Genomic DNA, 25,735 nt, shown 5'->3' with positions numbered 1-25,735 from the left:
CCATATTGACAGTTCCCACTAAGATAAAATTAGCAGAGGCTACACAAATAATTCAGATTGAAGACTGATAAATGAAACCATTTGGTGCATTTCCCTGGTGTCAGAGAAAACATCTAGACTGATGGGAATTAATTTTCCCACTTTACTTCTACTCAAACTAATGTCAACTATTATTTATTTGTGTTTTGGAAGATTGCAGAAACAGCAAAAGGAGGTTCAGAGCTACAGTGCTGCAAACTCAACACGTACACACCCAAAAGCCCAGAGAGATACTGAGAAAGTGCTAAATGGGGCCTGAAAAGAACTTGAGACTAAGGACTGAATTTTTTCCCCTTTCAAAATACCAATTATGACAGCTCAACTCCAGGTAGCCAAAAAAAAATCTAATAGTTGTGACTCCTTCTTTTGGTTTATTTTTCAAATGTGTGGGTTGTGTTGCCCAAAGGTGGATATGAACAGATCGAGAAAGGCCCCAAAGAAAACCTTTCTCTTGGATACCTTGTTTGCCTGGAAAAGTTTTAAATTACACAAGGAAATCAGAGCAGGGAAAGCAGCATTTCCACTAGAGGACTCTCTGAGTTCACCATCCCAGCCTGCAGGAGAGGAACAGGCAAAGCTCTGATCTCCTGCACACAGGAGATGTTCCTGCTTCAGTCACAGAGGATTCACGGTTTGGAAGTGAAAGATCAAAGGAGCATTAGGGAAAAACACCCCAACCCAGCTTTACAAAGCCAAGGGCATTAACCACGTCACAGGCTGGCTCTTGTGAGACTGGGGGTACTCGAACAGCACCAGTACAACAACTCTGCTGTTTTTCTCTCTCCCTCTGCTCTGGCCACTCTAATACTGTTATTTTATTACCTCTTTATGATAACTTTGGCTGTGGTTTCCCTGTTCCCACCGCTGGCAGGTGCTGGATGGGTGCTCACAGGGCATCCCATTGCTGGGCTTCTGGGAAACCTCCGGGGAAGCAGCTCTGACAGCCTGGGGGGGGCACACAGGGCCTGTCCCCTCACAGCTCTCACCTGTCCCCTCAGCACTGTCCCCCCATCTCTCACCTGTCCCCTCACAGCTCTCACCTGTCCCCTCACAGCTCTCACCTGTCCCCTCAGCACTGTCCCCCCATCTGTCACCTGTCCCCTCACAGCTCTCACCTGTCCCCTCAGCACTGTCCCCCCATCTGTCACCTGTCCCCTCACAGCTCTCACCTGTCCCCTCAGCACTGTCCCCCTCACCTGTCACCTGTCCCCTCACATATGTCTCCCTCCCTCTGCCCCCTCATCTCTGTCCCCTCACACCTCTCCCTCCTTACTGTCCCCTCACACTTGACCCCTCTCACTGTCCCCTCAGCACTGTCCACTCACTTGTCCCTCCTCACTGTCCCCTCAGCCCTGTCCCCCCCTCACTGTCCCCTCTGCCCTGTCCCCCCTCACTGTCCCCTCAGCTCTGTCCCCCATCACTGTCCCCTCAGCTCTGTCCCCCATCACTGTCCCCTCTGCCCTGTCCCTCCTCCCTGTCCCCTCAGCCCTGTCCCCCCTCTCTGTCCCCTCAGCCCTGTCCCCCCTCTCTGTCCCCTCATCTCTATCTCCCCTCACTGTCCCCTCAGCCCTGTCCCCTCACGGCCCCTCCCTGCCGCGCCGCGCTCCCATTGGCCGCAGGTGTTCCCCCCGCGAGCTCTGGTTGGCCGGGACGCTCCGGTCTCCCCAGGTAACGGTTCCCGCGCCGCGATTGGCGGCGGGGGGGCGGGACGCGGGCGGGGATTGGCTCCCCATTGGCCGCCGCTCCCGCCCTCAGGCCGCCATGTTGCCGCGGGCGGGGGCGGGCGCGGGGTGCTGAGGCGGGACCGCGGCTGGGGGACGGGGGGCGCCGGAGGGGCTCTGAGGGGAAACCCGAGGGGGAACCTGAGGGGCTCCGGGGGCTCTGCCGCCGCTGCTCCCCGCCGGCGTCCCGCCGGCAGCGAGGCAAAGTCCTCCGCGAAACTTCCTCGCGGGACTTTGAGCAACTTGAGGCCGCGGAAGGTGTCGCCGAGCGCCGCGCAGGGAGCGGCCCCTGCTTACCCTGGTGCGTGGGGCGGGACCCCCGCGGTCGGAGCAGGTAAGGGGACGGGCACGGGCACGGGCACAGCCCGCTCTGCCCGGAGAAGTGCCGGCGCCGCCTCGTCCCGAGCGGCGGTGTCGCCTCCCGGTGCCGCAGGCCGGGGCTGAGGGGCCGCGTGTCCCCCGGAGCCCCCCGGGACAGGAGGGTCTGGAATTCGGGGGGGTCTTCCCTCCCCGGTCCCTGTGGCCAGGCTCGCCCGGACAGCGGGGTCAGGGAGGTGTCTGGGAACACACAGAGGTGTGTGAGGCGGTACTTTGGAATAAACAGGATGTTTGTCACCTTCCGATCGTAAAGGTGAGTTAAAGTTGCCCCGTGGAGTTCCCCTCCTGCTTCTCTTGGGTGAATTTGTAACCGACGTCAATTGACTTCAGCGTTCTATGTATATAAAAACTATTTCTAGTTACTCTGTTCTGTGGAAGAAAAGAGCCAGACGCTGTGTTGATGAATAAGTAAAGATTTCCTGGGAGTATTTTCAGCCGAGAGGGAGCTGTTGGATTTTTTTTTTCTAAACAAACATCCTCAAACGCTTGGGATATTTCTGTAAAACTAAATTGCACAGGGTATTTTTAACCAATCTCGTTTAATTTCTGTGCAGGTCAGTGGTCTTATACATTTTTCTTTTTGATTTCTTGCTGCTCCATGTAAAGCTATTTGTGTTTCTAAAATTTGACACAACTCATTTGTTTAGCAGAGTGTGTGTATATTCATCAAGATTCTGTTTGTTTTTTCATATGCAGCTGGATTGGGAGTCATCTGGAGCAGAAGCTCATATTTCACATGTGAAGCTCTTCACTTCAGAATTAGTTCTCTGTCTTGAATGAACTTATTTCTACATATTTATAGTTTCGTTTAGACTGCTAAATACAGACCATGCCTAGCAGAATGGGCTCAAAAATTGATTTGAACAAAGACTTCATCAAAGTAAAAACACACTACAGTGGGTAAGTCAGCATGTCCTTTCCTCTGTGTTGTGCCCTGTCTATTTTTGAAGCATATTGAGCAGGAGTTCGTGGTCTGACCTAGTGATAGAGTAACCAGGGCATTGGTGGATTTGTAATTAATGTCAGATCAGGCAGGTAAACTTCTGGGCTATTAAAATACCTCTCAGAGTCCTGCAACATGCTGATCAGGAAGGAAAGTTAATTTATTCTTCTCTCAGAAGGGGGGAAAATGTGCATAACTGGCATACAGTTATTCTGGGTGATGGATTATTGATTGCCATGGTCACAGGCAGGTCTAGCTCCATCTCCTGCATCCAGATGCAGTTATTACATTTTATCTGTAATAAAAATGTCACAGCCCTTCTTGACTTCACTCAGTTGTCAGTAGAGTCAGGAAGGTTTTATTACTGCAACATGAAATCTGGATTTTCAGGTATGTTTAATCTAATTCATTTGCTGCCACTGTGAGTACCTTGTAAAATAAGGTTGCTTTGGTCTCTGTCTTCCTTCAAGACCTAAGTTGAAATCATTTGAGGAGTTAAATGCTTGGCCTGAGTAGATCCTTAACTTGAAGTATTTAGACTGAACTTGCTGGCATTTGGTAAATGACTTGAGTGATCTTTTGTGATGTTTTACTGCTATATAAGTAAATGTTGCTACTACTGTGGTTGTTCTTAAACTTATCTACCAGGTCAATGCCAAGTAGTTTGAGGTTCTGAGTTTAGAATTCCAGAGCAATTGTATTAATTTGGTAATGCCAGTTTTCTCATAAAGTAAAAGCAGATACATTTTCACAGTAATTTATCTGACTTCAACTTCCAGCTGTGCCACTGACTGCCAGTTATTTCCTTATGCTTAGTCATTTGATTTTTTTATGTCTTCGTTTTGCTACCTATAAATTGAAAGTGTTGTAGAATCTGTTAATTTGCAGCTCGTTTATCTACAGATTAAACTTTCATATGAAGATTTGCTTAGTAAAAACACTGATAAGGTTTTAGTGGTGGGAATCCATGTCAAAGTTTGGTCTTAAAATGCAGAAATTTGCTACTTGAAGGAAAATTTACCAGCAGTCCATGCAGTAGGAGAGCTGCCTTAGCTCTGTAAGGGAAGGCACTAGAAACACCAAGAGAAGTGGGTGTAAATAATTTGGAATAGTTTGCTGGCAAGTAGTGTTGATGTGAAGTCATTCAGTCATTTCCATTAGCTGAGAAGTCTGTAGTGTGTCAGTTTACAAACGAGTTCCTCCCTGAATTTTGGGTTTGTCCTATTGATCCAATTCTCTGAGTTCACACTGACTGGTTTTGGCATCATAACCTGTGACACTGTCATCTCTGCCTCGCCATTCCAGTACTACACTCAGCTTTTGAACTGATTTGACTGCAGGAAATCATTGATGCTGGACAGCTTCAGAATTAGGGACAAGCTCCCTCAGGTAGCTGCTAAAATTAAAATAACAGTGCAAATACCATCTTGAAATCCCAGCTAAAGAGCACGAGGAAGTTGTAAAACGCGCGAGTGTCGAGTGGATCTCTGGAGTCTGAGTATCTCAGGTATTCGTGTCTCTGGGTGTGACAGAGTTCCTGACATAGCACAGTAGAAATAACTGCCTGAGCAGATTGCAGAGGGAAGGCAACTTGTGCAATTCTTATTTTGTTATTACAGTTACTTGGCTTACACCTGGTTGTTTGAAATCACTTCAATAGCTGCAGCTTTGTTTGCTGCGTGTTACCTTGGCTCCGAGTGGGGACACACATTCTGTCAGTGGGAATGATGATTCTCTTGCTGGGACTGCTCTTAGAGAACTCACTGGTCCTTAGCTCTTCATATAACTGTGTAGTGTCCAGTTCCAAATATCTTTTCAAAAAAGTCCTGTGGGGTTCTTTAGTGTTAAACAATGAGTGATTTCCACTTATCTGAGCCCTGCCTGATGTGCCTGTAGAGACATTAAGAAGGAACATGGACATCATGAATATGGTCATTAATTTACCTGTAGAATGGCATCTGTCACAATAATGTTAACAATTCAAGGCTGATTAGTATTTGCCAGCCTTGGTTGGAGGTTGTAGTGTGTGTGGCAGTGTTGTCTCACTCTATTTTCAGGTTTAAAGTGTGATTGTCCACAGACCTACAGCTGCTTGATTGCAGGAGTAGCTTGTGGTGGCACTGCATTAAATAATGAGCTGCATTTGTTAGTGACCTTGTCTCGGGGCAAGGCATTGCACCAGCCCTCAAACACTGCTGTGAGAACCAGTCTGGTCTCTTACTTTCCTAAATGCATAAAACATGACTTCTTTGACAGGGAAATGCTCTTAAACTGAGCCTCACCTGACAGCTCTCAGTGTTGTAGATAATATGGGGTTACAGGTGTGCAGGTGGTGTATGTATTGCTTCTGCTGTTGCTGTTATGAAGAATTAAGTTGCTGTTCTTTGAGAGCTTTACAAAGTGTAGATTAAAGTTACACTTGAAAAGGTAGCAGTGCTTTTAATCTGAATTTGGAACAGTGCAGTTCTTTAAAGTGATTGTCTTAGAGCTTTGCTTGTAATTTTTCTCAGCAAAGGCAAAATGGAAAGTTATTAATGCATATAATTTAAAATGTAAGTTGTGGAATTTAAGTTTCTTAGTTCAGTGTAGTACTATTCCACTGCTGGCTGAAAGACATAAATAGGCAGAATATGTCATATAACATTTTTGCTAAAATGACTTGTCACACAGTATGGAAATAGGAAAGTTATCTCAGTCATGTTGGGCAACTTCTGCTGATTTGTTGTATTAGACTTAGAGGTGAAAGAATTACACATGCCAGTAGCCATTAACTACAGAACACTCTCCTAATTATCCCCTGGAAGGTTTTGAAGGCAGCAAAATGACTAAGTTCATCTCCTGTTTCTTCTCACACTTGTTTATTGGTTTCCCATAGTCATTTGAAAACTATTTTAAAAATAGAAGAAGTCTAGTTTGTATCATGAGATTTTGTTCTGCATAATCTCTTTTCTTTTTTTAACCTTTGAGCTGCTTTGACAGTCCTGTGTGGGCTTTCATTGTATCAGGAGTTACTGTCCCAAATGCCTGAGAGACTGAGGGTTTCCATCGGCCCAGTTCAGCACTGGGCCCACCTTCTCTGAGCACTGTAAAAGTAGAGCAAAGATGCAGAATTTGAGTAAGATTTTATCTGAATTGTCTTGTAATTACATCTTGTGAGAATTCACCTAATCAAAGCTTCCTCTCCAGCAATATAGTGGATGTGAGGAAAAGCCCACTGTTTAAAAGGATTTTACAATAATGGAGATTTTACTTATCTCCTGATGGAAGAATTACCTGGATTAAAAAAATTAATTTTTATGAAAGCTTCTGTTTTTTTCTAACAACACTTCAAAGGCCAATAATTATAATAAGGGAACTTTGCTCACCCAGGTAAACGTGCATTAAAAATAGGTGATTAACACAATTATTTCCTCCGTACTAAAGTGTTTTTTTTGAAGTTAAGCACTGAGAGATGTAATCCTGGTGACATAGTGGGAGCATTTGATGTGAGGAATGCTCGTTCTCTAAGGGTGATTCTGCAGCTTAGTGTCCACAGATGGAACTGCTGGGCTGTGCAGGCCAATGCAGGTGTTTTCTGGTGACACCTGATGTGTTCATCTCCTGCAGGGACATCCTGATAACAAACCTGGATGCCTCGATGAGCTACGATGAGCTCTGTGATGAAGTGCACGAGATGTGCAACCTGCAGCAGGAACAGCCAATTACCCTCAAGTGGATCGATGATGAAGGTATGGGGCTGAAATACTGCTTGGGCATTCTTGGGGTTGTTGTTCATTGTGGGACAGAGAAGGGGCACTGAGGAAACTTGTGCAAACAGAAACCATATTGTGGAGCTGGTGGTCGTTTCTAAATATGTAAGTACAGAACCCTGTCTTACAAAGCAGGGAGAAATGAGCCTCAAGACATCAGGTTTGATCACAGTAGCACTTGAATTCACCTCTGGAGAAGTGAAGGCTTTATATATAACCCATCTGCACCTTGTCAATGCCATGGTCTGCACAACTCCTAGAACTGAATACAGAAAGATGAAAAAATACTAAATTGGTTTGGCTGACGTCTGTAATTTTGTGTTTTGGTTTCTCTGATGGCAGCCTGTACTGCTCTCTTAGCTGTGCAGTGTTTGAGTGAATTGAATTTTAAGGTAATGTCTGGGGAAGGAGGTAGCCTATAGTCAAAGAAGAGTCAGTCCTTTTTAAGATATCAAGGAGTAATATCAATTATTTTTAAATTTACTCTTTATCTTCTGATTACCAAGAAAGACAGAGGCAACTCTGCTAACCTGTTTTCTAACCCTCATTTTCGTGGTGGTGTAATAAAAAGTAACCTGATCAGAAGGGCATGGAGGATAATTACCTTGCCTGTGCTCAGCTGTTTGAACTGCATCCCTGTTAATAAAGGGAGATTGTTGCAGGGAAGAAGAAAACCTCAGGAGTTTTGTGTTGGAGGATTTTAAGACATGAGTCCTGCTTTCTGTTGCATTGGCTTCTTGAGGCTTACTTAAATTAAAACAACAAATCTCCTCAGTTGCAGTTCTAATAACTATTTTCCTCCAGCCCTGGTTAAATCCATACCTGTACAACCCTTCTAGTTCCTGGCTCTGAGCTGTGGAGTTCAGCCAATCTGCTGTTCTGGCTGTCCCCAGTCCTCCTGGGTTTTGGGAGTTATCCTGTGTCTGCAGACGAGTGTTTCCACTCCTTGCCACATGGAATTGAAGTTCATTTGTCTGATTGCACAAACAGATGTTCTCTTTGAACCAACTAAAAGCAAACAATTGCCGATGGCTTAATGAATAAAGAAAACCTACCAAGAGCTGAAGAAAACAGGCTTTCTGTGGGGCTTTTGTAGTGTTTCTTTGTTTTTGACAAGATGCAAAATGTTTAAGCTATGAATAGCTCACTCATAGTAAAATCCCATAAACATATAACTAATGTGGATTGTTGATTTGCAGTACAAATAATTCCAGTGTCTTTCATGTTGCATTATTGCAGTATTTATAGATCAGCAGCAGCAGTGGCCTTCAAAGAGGGGTAGATGGGCCCTGGATGCATCATTTCATAACTGACTTATAATTTTTTAAAAATAAGAGATCAAACATAAAATGTGGATGGGCACTGGTGTCATCACTTGGCCTGTGTGTCCCAGGGCCAGGTGTCCCCCAGGGTGTGCTCAGGAGGTGGCTGTTCCCAGGGGGTCAGGGTGACACCCTTGCTGTTTGCTGGCTCCCCGTCCATTGGGACACTCTGTGCTTTACGTGTGTCTGCTTAAGGGGATTTGGGGATTAATTACTGAGTTTTAGCAAAAATAACCCTCACAAGGTAATGCTGATAACGTGACCACAAGCAGACAGGAAAACAAGGGGATCTTTAAGTCTGGCTATTCCCTTTTATGTTGTGTTATCCTGTTGCAAACCAATGTAGTGTAGTTCTATCTACTCAGTGTTGATAAAGTTGGGAGGAATAATTCTGTTATTCTATTTTGGCTTTGATCAAAGTGCCAGTTTAGTAACAAGTCATTCAAAGAAAGGCAATCCTTGAGGCTGGTGCATTTTTTTTTACTGACTAATTGAAATTCTGCATGTTAAAGCTGCCTGGGCCTTTCCTGTCCCTGCAGGTGACCCCTGTACCATCTCGTCTCAGATGGAGCTGGAGGAAGCCTTCCGTTTGTACTGCCAGAACAGGGACCAGGGGCTCATCATCCATGGCAAGTATTGCACAGCTCAGCAACCTCGGGGATAATCCCAACAGCTGCTCCCGTGGGAGCTGCAGCTGGAGCAGCTCCTCTGCCTGGCCTCTAACACTCTGGGTGGAGCTGGTGCCCTGCAGTTTGTTGTAAGAAGAAAGTGGAGCCCAAAGCTGAACTACAGCAGGCTTTGAGGGGGCTTTGAGTTTTAGCTGCACAGATTTGTTAATGCTTTACTCCAGGGTGAGATCCTGCCAGTCTGGAACCAAATTCTGATGACATCATTTCTCAGGCAGAATTATTTAAAGGCTTCCAGAAACTGTCTCTGTGTAAATATACTCAAAAATCAAGGAAAAAGGACTACTGAGAATCTTTTACCTTAAAAATCTAATGTTTTTGTTTTAGTTTTCCCAAGTATTCCAGAGAAGCCCGGCATGCCTTGTCCAGGAGAAGATAGTGAGTACTAAAATGTTATCAAATTCTAGCTAAATATTTTGCAGTCATGTGAAAAAAATATATATTAAAAGATTTTCATAATCTAGCGTTACAGTCGTGTATCTGTTCTGTTTTCTTAAAAGAATGTAAAATCTTTAATATTTTGTCAAGAGAAATTACATAAATCAATGTTGTAGCAGTGTTTCAGTGTTTCTGAGGATTAATACTGGTTTCCAATAGTTGATATATTGGGAGAAGGAGAATTTTAGCAGGATTTTAGATGCATATTTGAACATGGGCATTTACTTTTGTGGTTCTTTTGGGATTTTAACTTGCAGGGAAAAGAAGGGATGTACTAAAGAGGGAGATACAGCCATTTCAATAAAAAGGTTATTAATCTCTGTAAAAATAATCCTGTGAAAGGTAGATAAAGCTCCAGAGGAAGGACACATAATTGATAAGGTTTACCTGTGTTTTAGTAGCCTGAGCTGCACAGGGATAAAAGGATTAAATGGCTGTAGAGTCACTTTTCATTATGGGGGGATGGCATCAGGACATTAGTTCATATCTTGGTAAATGTTAAGGAAAGGAATGGGAATAATTGGGTGCCAGAGGTACCAGCTGATGCTCTCAGCACAGCATGAGGACTTGAAGGACCTTTGCTCTTCTCTTTGGAAAATAGAAGAAGGGATAAAACTAATTGGTGATTAAAGCAAGGAATGCATACTAGAGAAGAGTCCTTGATTGACCAGGATTTAACTGACAGACTGGCTAAAAATGAGTGCTGCAGTGGTAATAGTTATGAATATTTTTAATTAGAGAATTAATACTCATAATTGCTCCATTGAGGTGAAATAAATACCAAAATATTACAGTTCAAATATGATTTTTCACATCTGAACTACAGTAGGTGAAAGGTTAAATGTAAAACCTAGACAAGTTTTCGTGTTCACCAGGTTATTAAAGTTGTCTTTTAGAAAGAAAGAAGAGTAAATGTGCAACACTGTCTGCTGTCCTTGTTCAGCCAATTAGAGAAAAATAAAGACTTTTCTGTGCTGATTAGAAGAGTTAAAGAAATTATCCCTGAGACACCTAATTTAATGAACTCATTAAAGATGTAGATATTCCAGTGGAAAGGCTTTTTGGGTTAATTTGCTGGAAGTTTCAGTTCTCTCAAGCCATGAGCTGAGCTCCAGCAGCCCCAGCTGAGTGTGGCTCAGCTGACCTGGTTATTCTGTCTGTAGGGTATTTCTCTGCATTGCACTTGGAATGGAAATGGGATTGATATTGGTGATATAAAGGACTGTTTATTTTGTCAGGAGTAAAATACTGTCCTTTGTTCAGAAAATATTCATCCTGTTTCGAGTTCTTACTTTGTGTCTTTATCACTGTAGTTATGTTCCTAGGAAATACTTTTAGAAGTGAGAATATTATGTTTGCACTTTTCTAGAGCATCATGTTTGCACTATAAAGGAGCTTGTGAGTTTGCCTCAGGTTTTTTCCAGAGACAAATAAACAGTGAAGCAGTTGCTCTATCCAAAATGGGCCTCTACTTAAATTAGCAGTGTCTGAGCATGGACTGTTGGTTTGTTACAGAGCTACAGTCAGTTTGAAATGGAGTTTTTAAATAAAACTATTCAGTTGTGAAATAATTTCATTTGCAGTCCATTGCTCAGACGTGTTCCTATTAGGTCACGGAGTGACTCTTTCCAGTAGTATGTGATCTTCTGAATGGCAAATCTTTTGTAGTGGATTTCCATGGAATTGAAGGGTTTTCTTTCCAGCTCCTTCAGAACAACAGTGCTTTGGAAGAGTGCAGAAATACATGTGAATGGTTTGCATTTACGTTGAAATTTAATGATACAGCTGCCAGCTGTCCTCACCTTTGTTGAACTGATATGGGTGTGAGATTGTACCAGCCAGCAAAGCTTGAAATAAAATCATGTAATCCATTAATGGAATAAACCATGGGACTAATACTTCAATTCTATTTGCATGACTTAAGAAAAGTTATTTTTGTGCTTGAAGAACCTTTTTTCTTATACTGATGTAGTGCTGTCTGGGACACAGAATTTGCTCAATCTCCGGCATCTGTGCTTGAATTGTCTCAGGGTTCCTTTGGTCCTGAGTTTTTGCACTTTTCTGTTGGCACCAGCCCCAGATCCCGCTGCAAAGGCACAGCTGCTGGTGTCCAACCAGCACATCTCCCTTCGGCTCCGCTGTGCCCAGGGGCTGGGCTGGCAGTGCCGCTGTGCCCAGGGGCTGGGCTGGCAGTGCCGCTGTGCCCAGGGGCTGGGCTGGCAGTGCCACTGTGCCCAGGGGCTGGGCTGGCAGTGCTGCTGTGCCGAGGTGACAGGATGGTGAAACCTCTCCCAGCTCTTCCCAGACACTCCATGTGACCCCCGCCAGGCGCTCCCAGCATCTGCTGGACTGGAGCCTTGGTGCTTGAGCAGTGCTTCCTGGGAAAGATGGCAGACTTTGAGACTGCTTTTGGATTTATGGATACTTTCACTTTTTCAGCAGATCAGCTGTTCTTTTGGGACTGATCTGGAACGAGGCTGTTGGAGGTGTTTGGTTCCTGTTCCCCGAAGCCGCAGCCCTGATGATCCCGCGCTGTGGATCCCAGCAGCTGATGGGCACTTTTATAACTTAGTTATTGTAGTCTCAGCTCCTTTCTGCTGACAACCCTTGCTGTGATTTATCACTCCTGGGGCTGCAGTCCTTGTGTAAGGCAGCACGTTCAGCTGAACAGTTCCCATCGATTTGTAGGACTTCCCGAACGGAATTGCCGCTTTTATCAGAAATGCTTGTTTTGGTGACATCAGCTCCTTGACATCCATGCCATGTTTTAGTTTGTGCCTCAGCTGCTCGCTACAGCCTCTCAAGGGAGCCAGTACCACCCGTGCCTGGATACATGAGGCAGAGATGTGAAAGGGAGAGACGGGGGTAACCAGTCTTCCATTAAATATTTGCTCTTAATGTTCGAGCTGATCCTGCCTATTGTCCTTGGTGTCTAATGGTGTTCACACAGCAGCATCCGTGGAGTAAAGGGAGAATGTTTCATTTCATACCTACTACCCTGTAAAGAATTCCATGCTGAAGAGGCTAAAGAATAGAATCCAGTGAGTAATGCATGTTTGTGTGTGGGCTCGGCGTGCCGGGGGTGCCGAGGGGGCCGGGGCCGTGGTGTGTGTACGTGTGCTGCAGGAGAGCACAGAACTCAGCATTTCGGGGCTGGTCCAGGCGCCCTCCCTGCCACCCTCCTGTGCAGCCATGGACTGTTACAAATGCAGACATTCCTGCTGCCTCTGAGCGGAGGGATGGGGCTCAGAGACCTCTCGGAAATGCTGGTAAAATTGCTCTGAAAGGACTCCTGGGGGATGTGTTTTAGGAGGAAAGGAACGGAAGAGTGAGTGATGCTGCTGCTGCTAATATTGGAGATTAATGAAAGAAATGTATCCAAAAAACCCTGATGGTATGTGCTCAGGGCCTGCTTATTGTAAGATTGCTGATGTACAGACTAATGATTTAGAAGCATCATTTTCTGAGGCCTTTTTGTTGAATTGTGCTTAGTGGATTGTCATAGATGGATGTTTTTTAATTGTGAAATACTTGTTTTGAATTAAGGTTTACTTAGTTTTTAATATTGTCAGAAAAAACTGTGCTAGTTTACTTCTGCTTAACAAATAGATCTGTGTATTTAATATTAAAATTCAGCTTAGATTTGGGTAGCTAGTGCTAGCAAATTCTAGGGTTGTTTTGCTGTTGGCTTCATTAAATAGAGGAATGCAGACTAGGAAACCTTTAAATTAATTAACTAAAGAGAATGAATATGTTTTTAATGTAGCATGACTGTTTTTATTATCTAATATTTCCGGCTGATTTTGCTGCCTTGTTTTTTTGGTAATGATTACACTGTGTTGTGCATGTCTCTGATGCTCTTTGTTTATCTGCTCAGTATTTTAGCATTAGGTGTTTGGACTTCATTTTCCCCCAAGCCATCCTTCTTGAAAATTTCATCATAGGCTTGAGTAAAGGTATCTTAGGACCCTAATTGCTGTTGTGAGCTTTTTATTTTAGGTGTAGATACCGGATTTTGCTTTATGTTCTGCCCGATACTATGAAATAGCACTAAAAGGCTTCTTGCTGGAGTAGTGTGGCCTGTAAATATTTTTCTAGCTCCTAAGGCAGATTTTTCCCTTCATTTGTTACTGTATTGGCAGCAGTGATTAGGTTATTCAGAGCACGTGAACCAATTTAATCCCCCAATGAAGAAAGGAACTATTGCCACCATAGAGACTGCTCTGAAGACGTCGATTGGGCTGCACAGGATAATTGGGCAATTTGGAATCTCTAGTAACCCTCTCCTGCTTTTTGTAATTGAACTGGGGAGGGGGGAATTCTGCTCTTTCAGTGTGAGATATTCTTGCTTAGGATTTGAAAACAGCTGTGTCATAGTTTCTCAAGAATACCTGAAATCTCCTCCTCTGCCTTCGCTGTGCTCCACGTCTGTGTCATACGTGACAGATGTGAAAAACACAGGGATTGTGAGGCAGCACAAGTTCCTGAGAACAGAATTGCAATTAAAGGCCTGCTTTGCTTATAGTCATTGCATGGTTTTAATTCTAAAACAATTCCAGCATCTTTCTTTGCTGCGAAACCTCCGATGAAGAATAAAGGGCCAGGCCTCCCTTTGGACAATTGATGCATAAAATTATAAAGCACAGGTCTGATGGTGAGGTTTGAGATCTGCCCTTAATTAAAGGTGCTGCATGTCTTAGCAGATGTTTATGTACCAAGTTTTCAGCTATAAACTAAAAATACAGTGGAATAAGGAATGCTTGGGCTAGTTTTTAAGGTGTCATAGCAAATAGCCTGTGTTCTTTATTTATTCCACCACCCCCCCCGTAGCTGTTGCTCAGAATGTACTATAATCATGCAGAAAGGATGTCACCTGGCTTTAGAAAACTTCTCTTTGATGTAATGTCTAGATCCACTCCCCGTGTAATCTCTCATGTTTTCTCCTAAGCTGGTAAATCCACTGTCGATAGATATACAGGCATTTGGGGTAACTAAATGAGCAAGAAGGGGATGAAGCTTTTTGGTTTTGTTGGCATTAGTGAACAGCTGTGAGCCTGTTAAGCCTTAGTTAGGCCTGTGAGTTTCAGTAGAAGAGCTATTTAATATGTAACCTCCTAAATTATATGGTCATGGTTAATTATATGTCATTATACTCGGGTTCTGTGTAGTACTTTTTGAAATCAGTTGCTCTATGCAAGTTCTGGTTTTTAATGTGTAACTGAGCCCCAGGACAGCAGCAGAGGCCTGCAGGGCAGGTAAATGTGCTCTTCAGTGTTCAGCTCCTGGACTGTGAGAACCCAGATTTTGGGTGAGGCCTCGGGTGCTGCTCCTTTGGAGTGGGGAGCACTGGGAGGGAAGCCTTGGCACACTGGAAGCCTTGGCACACTCAGTGTGGTGGCAGTTGTGCAGCCACTGAGGGCCTGCTGGGCCACAGGAATGGATGGGAAATAAAGCAAAAAGGGTGTGCTTGAGGGGTGCTGGAAGGAGAGGCACAGCCACATCACTGCCAGGGAGAGGGAAGGGTGAGCAGACTGTGCAGTTCATCCTCAAACCACACGGGGAAGGCAGGGACTGGGGCTGTGGAAAAGGGAAAACTGAGCAGCTCAATATTGACCAGAAGGTGCCTCTTTTGTGACTCTGGAGTCCCGTTTTCTTCTGCATCTGTAAGGGCTTGTCCTCCAATTGTGAGCTGGACAGATATTTAAAAGGAAACCAGAAACTACTTGAAGACAATACTTCAAGATTTTAGTATGATCCTCTTGACTTTTCCAGTAACATGCTCATTATAAAAATAATGCTATTCTATGCTTCTTCCAGTAATTTAGGTTATCTTATGTTCTTCAGTAAAGCAGTACAGATGCCCTGTGACTGGCACAGGCCTCCCTGTTCTTTATTTTGTCAACTCTGATAAAAAGCTAATTAACTTCAATTTCATTCTAAGCACAGGTTCTGGAAACTTTTGGTAGTTCTGTGATGATCAGCTTCATGTGCAGTAGCTCCAAATAGAGTTGCACAGGTAACTCCAAATAAGGGAGAATTTGGGTGTCCAGGCCAGACCACAGCCAGTGGAGAGTTTCAGTGCAAGGAGACAAGGCTGGGGCTTCTACTTGGAAAAAGAGAACTGTTGAAATATGGTACAATTAATGTAAAAATCCTGACTGACATGGTTAAGTTAAATCAGTTAACAGTTTCCTACAGGACAAGAAGTGGAGAAAGTTGGGTTGCTCCTCACTTCTTTGGTTGCCTTCTTCAGGGTGTGTAGAAGACAGAGGCTTTCTGTTACCAAGTTTTTATTTAGAAGAGAAAGTATTGCTGCTTGTATGTACTAACACACAGAAGTTTGTTTCAAGAAAACAAAGTGGCCTGCAAAGTGGATGCAGATGCCACAGATAACTTAAATGTTCAGAACTTCAGTTTGATCTGCTTCAGTACTAAGTTAAATTAAAGGATTAGATAATTTCAATGAGTACTGGTTCAGTATCTTTCAGCTTGGTTAAATGTTTTGATGTAGCTCTTCAAGGATCTTAATAGAACATTAAATTCCGTTTTCATTGTAGTAAATCTTTTAATGAAAGTGATTTTTATTTTGGGAGAATAAATGCTGCAGTCACCAAAAGAAGCCTGTGGACTTTCATTAGCACTGCAGTGCCAGTTTGGGTTTGGGGTGCACGTGACCACTGGGACTCCACGTCATGGAAGGGGGTGAATGTCAAATTGCAGGGAAGGCCCAGGGAGAGAAGGGAAAATGGGAAGTTTTTTTTTCTTTCCTAAACAAAGACGCTCATCACCTTCCAAGTGTGGATCTGGCACCAGTTGTCTCCTGACCCTTTTCATAACATGTTCTTTTGAATCAGAGCAACAGCTAGAGCAGCATTTTATGCTGTGCTTGGGACAGCCTTGCAAATGCAGCAGGAGGGGCTGGAAGGACACCCAGGGGTTGTGGTTCCTGATGTGCTCAGAGATGCTCAGAACCAGGGCACTGTCCCTGCTGGGGCACATCAGGGGCTGAACTCACTGAGGGTTTCTTGCCTAACACTTGCAATACTTTGTTATTTTCAAGTACATCTGATAAATCTCCCATGAAGTCATCGAGTTCTGAGTCAGAGCCTTGCTCCAAGTGAGCTGTTAGCTCTGTTTTATTTGTGGCATTGTCTGTAACGTGACTTGTCACCTTGCGGTGCCACGGAGCCATTTTAGCAGCAGGATGGGAGTGTGAGCACCCAGGAGGAACAGGTATTCCAGGAGTGCAGCTGGGACTCCACTGACCCCTTGGCAGTCAGTGGGGAAGGACATTCAGTGTGGCAGTAAATGCTGGGTAAATATTCCTGTTCTGTGAGCCAGATTTGTGTCCTTGTTGGTTCTCTGCAGATGCTGTTGGTCCTACACTTCTTGGTCACTGTTGTTGTCTTAATTGTGCTTGTTTTTTAACAGAGGTTGATCTGACTTTGTAGTTAATTTTGATGTCTGCTGGAAAAGGAGGGTGGGGAGATGGCTTCCCAACTGCAAAATCAGTCTTAAATTAAATTAAAAAAAAAAAAAAAGCTGTCTTCTGACCATTTAATGTTTGCAATAACTGCAAGAGGTCAGAGCACTTAATACCTATATATTAAGGATACTCTTCATTGTCTAACTTCAATTGTACAAAGAAGTTCATTCATAATAAAAAGAAGGGCCAGTTAACCCATCCCAAGAATGTCTTTTACATTCTTCAGAAAGCAATTTTATTGTTTCAGTTTAACTATTTGCAAAAAATTATGTAGCAGATGAGAAGCAGTGTGCTCTCAAAATCCTCCAGAATTTACCTTCCCAAAGTGGGCTCTGTCTTTACGTGGAATTCCTTTATCAAATCCAGGCTCTCTGGAATACCAATATCAATTTCCCCCTTGTAATTCCGGAGTTGTTTTTGAAAGAATGCTCACTTGTGTGCTCAGCACAACATTAACAGAACAAAACAAAAACTGGGCATTCTGGTAGTGTCCAGCTGGCAGGGCGGGTAATTGGCCTGTAAACAAGTTGTATTAATCTCTGAGAAATGATTTGCAGCAATAGCAAATTACCTCTGTGCTCAGGATGGGAACAGGCTTCATTAGAGCTGCAGCACGGAAAAGCAGAGCCTGGGACTGCAGAGGGGATCAGTTCTGGGGCCATTCCTTGCTGTGAACCAAGTATGTTGGCATTGGGAAAATAATTGTCCCCACTTTTCAGGTTCCATTTCCAAAGGCAAGGGTCCCATCCTTTCTGGGGAGGTCACTGTGGAGTCGGGGGGGTATCTTGTGTAGATGAGTTAATTTGAACAACAGATGAATTGCTCATCTGTTTATATCCTCAATTAAATAGCATTTATTTGAAATTTTGTGCAAAGAACCCCAAGCCTAGGGAATGTCACTGGAAAGCCAATATTAAATGTATTCCTGAGGTTCCCTGTGCATCACTGGTACTGATGTAGTTGCACAGCTTGACAACAGAGGGAAGAATTGCACAGCAGCAACAGCCAGTTGTTTCACATTGCTTTTTAAGTATTTTGGTTTGGGTATTTTTATTTCTCTTGTAATCTTAACTTGAAATTTTTTTTTTCCCATCTTGGAAATAGATAAAAGTTCAGTATGTTTTTGTCATTAGAATATATATCTGTACCCCAATAAAAATTTGTTATCCCTGTTAACAGCTTAAAATATATTTTGATTTTTCCTCTAAATCTCTTCACATACAAAATGAGGATTCAGAAGATTTTCTTAATTTTTTTTTTTGTTAGGAAAAGTCTTGTGTTTAATATTCATCAGAGAGGAAAGATTATTTAATTAGGGGTATGGTATCTCCTTCAGCCTGCAAGCAGCTAACTCCAACTCCTTAATGAGTTAACTGATGTGTGCTGTGAAATAAATTAAAAAGTAGCCCTTTTCATTAAGCACAGTAATTAAATAGTCAGGCTTTTGTGGTGGCATTCCTCTGTCTAGGTGGCTGGGATCAGTCCTGGCTGTAAAAGCTTGATTTAGTTATCAAGAATCCCTATTTGTTTTATTCTAAAGTGTTCTGGAAACATGTTCCAAAACATTTTATTTGGGTTCAAAAGTATCCTTTTCCCTGTGAGATGCACACTGAGATCAGAGCTTTGTTCACACACCACAGAACACTGCCAGTAAATTGTTTCTTAATTCAAGGAGTACATGTACTGCCATTTGTGAATCTGGTTATTGTTCAGGGTGCTTCCTTAGATCTGGTATAGCCCTAGTGGGGATTTCTGTGGCTGATTGATGCTGAAACCCCCAACTCCTTATTCTATCCCTGAGGGAATCCCTAGGGAGGGTGGCCTCCTTCCTGGGGTTCCTGCCTGCTCAGTTTTCCAGGGGTTGAGGTCTCTCCAGCAGCACAGCCATGTGGTGGATCAGCCACTTGTCCCACTTTTGTATCCTCGGTGAACAAGAATGTTTTGTTCTGTCATATAAATTCAGTCTTATTGTGTAATAATAACAGGATGTGGGATGGAAAGGTGTGTCTCAAAATGCTCACAGTTTTCTCGTTTCTTACCTTGACCCCTCTTGGGGGGGGGGAAGTAGGGATTGATTTGCCTCACGGGATGAATTGTAGGGGTTCCTACTTTTTAAAGGTATTCTATATTCAGCTCAGTTTTTGTTAGACTGTTGCCTCACAAGTATGTGAGATAAAATCCTGCCTTTGATTTAATATTTATCATTAATTAGGGAGGTGACTTGCTCCTTTATTTACAGACGGCATCAGCACAAGCTGCTCGTTAACTTATCATTCCCTTAATATTCCTCATGTCAGTGATAAGCTCATGTTCAGATCACAGATGTATTACGTTGCCTCCATATGGTGCTTTGTCTAATGAATTAATTAACTATTTTGGAAAAAAAAACCCAAACCCTTGTGAAGATTTTTTCCTCCTGGTGAAAAGTCACCCTACAAACGGTGGAAGGGTTTTTTCATCAGTGTTTGTGTTTGGGCATATTTTTAGTTAAAAATTGTTACCAGTCCATTTAATAGTGCAATATCTGTTTCAGATGCTTGCACAGTAAACATTTGCACATGTAAATAGAGTAGGTATGAATGTTTGGGGATTTGGCACTGCAGAGTTGTGGAGTCACAGGAACTTCCATGCTTTTATGTGTCTTGCTTTGGAAGGACAAAAATAGAGCATCTAAAATCAGCCCCAGTATTGCAGTCAGTGTTCACACATGGTGTGTCAGTAGCCTGTGAGTTTTGGCTTGCTCCATATAATTTAGAATAATTTCTCCACAAAGAAACTTTTTACTACTTGCATTATCATTTGACAGTGAAAATGTTGGGGGTTTTTTTCTGTTTAAAAAAAGGCTTAATCTTAGATAAGGTGTGGATGTTTAGAACTTGAAAGTAACATTAAAGGCGAAAAGTTAATTGCATTAATTTCTGAGGACTATAAATGTACAGTTTGATGCTTTGTGAGGGTGTTTATTGATGAAGTCTCTCAGAGTCTTTACAGCTCTTTGTACCCCCCCACTCCCCCAGTGCCCACCTGGAGCTGCTGTGGGAAGCTCCTGCTCCAGGTTGTGTGTTAGGGGTTGGTCGTGTCACCAGCTCGAATGTGGCACCACACTTAATATTAAATATCAAACTCTAATTAGCCAGTCACACAAAAAGTGCCCGTTTGCATGTAAACAGTGACAGCAAAAGTAACTCGGAGTAGATGCTGGGTACTGTCGTGTTTGACCTCTTGAAAAGTCAGGCTTAAACAGATTAAAATGATTCCTTTTTGTGTTTAGAGTATATTAAAAAGAATTGTAGACCTGTACTTGAACTGCCCGAACAGAAGAAATATTTTGGGTAGTGTCTAATGCAAGATAAAAAGGAGGTCAAATAATGTAACTGCAGCTTTGTAACATGTTTAATGTTGTGTATCTGGAGCGTTATTGGCACCAAGGGATCCTTTGTGTGTCCATGGGAAGGGGACAGTGAGAGCAGCAGCGTCACTTCCCTGAGGAAGCTGTTTCTTTAACAGCTCTGTCCCTCTCACCTGAGCTGGAGCAGCCACGGAGCTGTAACGGGATTATGATCATGTGAGGAAAAGGAGACAGGGCTGGAGGAAAGGGAGAGGCAGCGGGGAGAGCACATCCTGCCCGGGCTGTCACTCACGGCCGCCTTAACACCCCCGGCCCCCGGGCAGCCGAGCTGTGCGTTGAGATTTAGGAAAGCAAGATTGGTCTCGGGCACAACTTGCTTGGCACGGGCTGCGGGTGCTGCTGAGCTGCCATGCTGCTGCTTTACACCTTTCTGGTCTCTTCCCTAGAATCCATCTACCGCCGGGGCGCCCGAAGATGGAGGAAGCTGTACCGAGTGAATGGGCATTTGTTCCAAGCCAAGCGCTTTAACAGAGTGAGTATGGGGGGGGCTGCCCGGGCTGGGCACTGTCTGTGCCGGCTGTGCTGGGGCTGTGCAGGGTGTTGGACAGGGAGGGACAGCCAGACTGGGGCTGTGCTGGGTGTTGGACAGGGAGGGACAGCCAGACTGGGGCTGTGCTGGGTGTTGGACAGGGAGGGACAGCCAGACTGGGGCTGTGCAGGGTGTTGGACAGGGAGGGACAGCCAGACTGGGGCTGTGCAGGGTGCAGGACAGGGAGGGACAGCCAGACAGGGGCTGTGCAGGGTGTTGGGCAGGGAGGGACAGCCAGACTGGGGCTGTGCTGGGTGTTGGACAGGGAGGGACAGCCAGACTGGGGCTGTGCTGGGTGTTGGACAGGGAGGGACAGCCAGACTGGGGCTGTACTGGGTGCAGGACAGGGAGGGACAGCCAGACAGGGGCTGTGCTGGGTGCAGGACAGGGAGGGCCAGCCCAGATGCCCCTCAGTGTGACAGTTCTCTCCCTGCACTGTTATTCAGGTCACACCGAGCAGGGGAACTCGGTGGGTTTGAATCTGGGATGGAGTTCCTGCGGGATTGGTGGAAAATATTTATTTTTAAAGCCTCTCTGAAAGGACTGGGTTTGTGACTGTTCACAGTGGTGCATCCTTGGAGCAGCAGTCCCCTCTCCTCTCCCTGTGTGACTTTGATTGCTCGTCTGCATAATCTTTTACCTTCAGGACTTTTTGTCATTCTTAAAAGTCACAGCTCTTGCTCTGAGTTTTAACTGTTTGGAATCTGAGGTGCTGCATCATCTAAGAGTTAAAAATCCTGTTTATTGAGCTAAAATACAGCTGCCTAGGGAGAATCTGGCTTCAGCCACATAAGCAAGGGAATGTAGCTTTAAGGCTGAGACACCTCCTTCAGTTATCCCGTTATGCCTGAGTATTGCAGCATATATACAAATGTGGTGTGCACTTTGGGGAATTCCACTAAAAACTGAGTGCACTGAGGACAGTTAACTCTTTCATCCAGCAGTAATTTTTTAAAAAATTGAAATTAGCATTTTTTCTTTATGTTCCCCACCTCAAAACTACACTGAAAGCAAGAAAAGCCCCTTAAAACTCAGTACCTTATCACCAGATAAGTGAAAAATCTGTGTCATATATCTGAATTGTCACATGCATTTGTATAATGTGCTGTGGCAACCCATTTTTTTTTAATTTATAGTATGAAAATATACTTCTGTTTGTTACATAGTTCAAACATATTTCTTTGAAACACTGTGTGAATGCATACCTGCCACATTAATAATGCAGAATGTTATAGATAATGATGGTTTAATTGAAATTAGGCCAGTAGTGAATATACACGTGGAGATTTTGATTCCTTGTTATGAAGCTCAAGTGTCACAATCCTACCCAGGACTGCTTTTATACCTGCATACAAATGACATCAGGCAAAGCCAAACACCCATTAAGAAAAGGCTGCATTTTGCTGAACTCTGAGGGTGAAGTGTAACCTTCTGTTATTGGGGAACCCCTGGATGTTCAGAAATGATCATTATTGAACACCTGCTGGGTGACTAGGAGGGGTTCCTGCTGCTGGGTGAGTCCTGCCCTCCCCAGGGGATTGGTGCTGGAGTTGCTGATGGAGCTGCTGCTCTCCCTGTCCTTGCAGAGAGCGTACTGTGGCCAGTGCAGTGAAAGGATATGGGGGCTCGGAAGGCAAGGCTACAAGTGTATCAACTGCAAGCTGTTGGTCCATAAACGCTGTCACATCCTTGTCCCACTGACCTGCAAAAGGCATATGGTGAGTTTGCAGCCTGTACAGAGCTGAGGTGGTTTGGTTCACCCTGGCCTGTGCTGGTGGGTGTGTGTCCTGGGTCATTAAATGCTGTAGATCTATAACCCTTGGCAGGGTTTGGGTTTCAGCCTCTCAGATGTCTGTGGAGGACGAGCCTTTGGATTGAGAGCAGAGACAAAGTGAGGAAAGAAAGCTCCCGGTGCGACTCGAGTGTGCTCAAGCTTGAATTTGACTTCTCCATGAGACATTTGGTATTTTACAGATAGACAGAGTTGTCACTGACAATCTCAGCAGTTGTTCCTTGTAGCCTGCGGGAATGTTTGAAGAACCAAGGCACTGGTGTGGATTTTGCACTGCTGTTTGCAAAAGGGCTTGGGGCTTTCCTGTTCTTGCCCTCTCAGTTTCTCCAGTACTGTTCTCATGTATTCCAGTGGCAATGCTGGTGTCTTCCTAGGCTTTAAACAGCTGTATCCCTGAATTTTAGCCCTTTCCCATACTCACCCCCAGTGTTTCACTGGTGGCTGTGTGGTTTTCTAACTGAAGACTTAAACCAGTATTTTTCTTTAGTGGTATTGCCTGTGACCTGCCTTGGCATTACTAATTCTTTGCCAATTAATTTATGGCTGTTGCTGCCCCTCCTGGAATAGTCCCACGTGTCTCATGAATGAGACCAGTGTCCACATGCAATGTAAAACTATCTGGTACTGTGATCTTTACCAATTTATGCAATGCCCTTGCATAATGAGTAACAATTCATGTTTTTATTAAGCAGGAAGGGAACATGCCAGTGCTCTAAATGCAGGCTGTAACATCATGCTCAAGTGTTTACTTTGTTGTAGTTCCATGGGAAGCAGACTCACAAGTCTGAAATAGAAAAAAAGTTTGAATTTGCAGTAAAATAGACCCCTCTTTCTTTTAGAAGACAGCTAAACATCTAGTGCAGTTGCAGAGAATGGCTGATGGAGCATTAAGTGTTTGGCAGGCTGGTGTTATCATGCATTACAAAATGGTGACATTCAGAGATGTTAAGATTCAGAAACACTTCCTACAAAGCCCAGTTTTCATCCTGGAAGGTGCAGGTGGGAGGTTCTCACTGAGCTGTAGCTGAAAGGCAAGACAGGGTCACCTGGCAGGGGCTGCATAACCAGTGTGCTTCTCCTTCCCTGTGTCCCTGTGCTCCCAAGGATTCGGTCATGCCTGCCCAGGAACCTCGGATAGGAGAGAAAAACGACCAAGTTGATCTCCCTTCAGAAGACACTGATGGAAGTGAGTACTCTGCTGCCCTGGGATCCCTCTTTCCCCATTTGGAGGCCCAGTTTTCACTCTTCCCAGTTACAAGAAGAAAGTGGAAACATTTGGTCAACTGTCCTGTAGTATTTAAAGCAAACTGAGCCTAAGCTACTAAATCATCTTTCTGTTTATCAGTCTGTAAGATTATTTCTAAGGAAGGCCTTTGTAACAAAACTACTTTGGTTTTTTTTCCAGTTCCCTACATTCCTTCAAACAGGAAACATGACACCATTAAAGATGACTCTGAGGTATGTTTTTGAAACAGCTTTGTAATTTCATATTTACATTCTCTTCATCATTCAACCTTTTATAAAATTATTTGTCCTGTTTTTTTCTGCTACCTTTTGAAAAAGTCTGTTTGGGTTTTTTTCTGAATTTTTATTGAATTTTTTCAGATTTCTTCTGTATTTAGCTTTTGTCACCCCACTCATGATCCAAGATACTATTTTTTTTTTCCTCCTCCCTTTCATTTGTGCTGGAATAACAGTGATTTAGCAGCAGGTTTGACTTTATTGGTCCTTGCAACAAATGGTGGCTTTGACATTGCCTTGTGTGCTGGCCCTAATGGATGTGCACCCTTTGTCACCCTCAGGCTGTTGGTTCATCTGATAATACATTAACCATCCAGCCCCCTGAGAGGTTTCATATAAATAATACCCAATAATTTGTAGGCAGCTCCTGTGGAAATACAAGCAGAAAAACATACACTTGAACTCATTTTTTTTTCCAGCTCTTTTATAGAAGGTCTGACAATCTCTGCACATCAAGAATGTCTGAAAAATCCCAGTATGCTTCATTTCTAAAGGGCTTTAAGACATTTCTTATAAAAGGGTCTGATATGCCCCCCTGAGCAAGGCTGCACCTTTTTCCTTTCCCTCTACTACAATGCCTGTCACTACCACTCCTTTCTCCCTTGAGTAGTTCTGCTCTTGGGTGACTGCTTTATTTTCAGTCATGTGTCTTTAGATTTTATCTCAAATTCAGAGATGGAAGGGTATAAATTAACAACCCATCAGTGTTTTAACTGCTGGCTGCTGCCATGGTCAGTGCTCAGGGTGTGTGCAGATGCTGAGAGGTGCTGTTTGCTCACCTGCCCTCAGTTCTGCTGCTCTCCTTGTCCCACCTGGCTTTGGAGCTGCACTGAAATATCTCAGGTATCCTACAGAGAGGAATTGGCATTCTGGGAGCCTTGCCTAGAATCTTTAAGCTTAGAGCAATCTCTTCTAATAGCAGTCAATCCTAGATCAAGATCCTTTATATAAATACTTTCCATGGTTCCACAGAATGCTGATCTGTCTCCAAGTACAGTAGTGTGAGGTCAGATAAAAATAGGCCACCAAAGTGTGTCAAAGCCTTGGATAGATGGGTAAAACCAGAGATGTCCTGGGTACCTGCTGCATTTGGCTGGTTCAGCTGCTCCATCTTCAGTCCCACATTTTCATAACTAATTCCAGCAAGCAGTCAAGATGAGGAAATTTATCTTTTTTTAAATAATAAATTTAAAAATAACGTTCCCGAAAGTGAAATGTTTCCTGCAAATTCTCACACTTGAGAAATTGAGGTCTGCTTCTGTATGTTCCCAGGCACCTGTTAGGAATCTTCATTTTCATTAAAACTGTAGAGAACTGAGCACAGAAACTGAAACCAAGGCAGGTCTATTCATTAGCAAATCAGTGTTCCCTTATCCATCATACATTTGGATAGCCTTTATTCATTTTACTGCAGTACCTGTCAGGACTGAAAGGTGCTCTTCACTTAGAACAAAGGAAAATTCCACATGGCTTGAGGTTCAAGGATTTGAATCAAACCCCATTTCTCGAGGCATTGCCTTCTGCCTTCCAGGAGGGAATGTGAAAATGCTTCACTGGATGAACTAATGCCCTGAAAAAACCAGTAACTGTTAGTAAGAGCAAAACCAACAGAAACCAAACACTTGTAAAAAAAAAATGTTACAATCAGCATTCAGACCTGTGTCCAGGGCCAAGCAACCTCAGCAGATTCTGCCCCGTGCTGAAAGTTCTCTTTGCTTTAAT

The 25,735-nt window shown here is 43.8% G+C and overlaps 2 protein-coding genes across 11 annotated transcripts in view; one reads left to right on the top strand and one right to left on the bottom strand.

The window, feature by feature from the left end:
• The window catches only part of CFAP74 (cilia and flagella associated protein 74), a 60,038-nt gene extending 58,972 nt beyond the window's left edge, over positions 1–1,066 (bottom strand). For all 3 annotated transcript variants that reach the window (XM_064678925.1, XM_064678926.1, XM_064678927.1), the window contains exon 1: positions 862–1,066. The gene's annotated coding sequence lies outside the window, so the exon portion shown is untranslated. The remainder of the gene's footprint in view (positions 1–861) is intronic.
• Positions 1,067–1,821: 755 nt separating this feature from the next.
• Positions 1,822–25,735, top strand: part of PRKCZ (protein kinase C zeta) — a 35,950-nt gene continuing 12,036 nt past the window's right edge. The window contains exons 1-9 of one of the 8 annotated variants that reach the window (XM_064678966.1): positions 1,822–2,094; positions 2,835–3,038; positions 6,688–6,809; positions 8,692–8,781; positions 9,166–9,216; positions 20,558–20,643; positions 22,287–22,418; positions 23,597–23,678; positions 23,898–23,950. In XM_064678966.1, coding sequence (XP_064535036.1) covers positions 2,968–3,038; positions 6,688–6,809; positions 8,692–8,781; positions 9,166–9,216; positions 20,558–20,643; positions 22,287–22,418; positions 23,597–23,678; positions 23,898–23,950 — 687 coding nt within the window. In that variant the 5' untranslated portion in view covers positions 1,822–2,094; positions 2,835–2,967. The other 7 variants (XM_064678965.1, XM_064678963.1, XM_064678970.1 and 4 more) reach the window with 7 other exon arrangements.

The sequence above is a fragment of the Pseudopipra pipra genome, chromosome 22 (genome assembly GCF_036250125.1).
Source record: "Pseudopipra pipra isolate bDixPip1 chromosome 22, bDixPip1.hap1, whole genome shotgun sequence".
Lineage (NCBI taxonomy): Eukaryota > Metazoa > Chordata > Aves > Passeriformes > Pipridae > Pseudopipra > Pseudopipra pipra.
The sequence above is the reverse complement of the archived record's forward strand: the minus strand, read 5'-3'. Positions and strand labels throughout refer to the sequence as shown.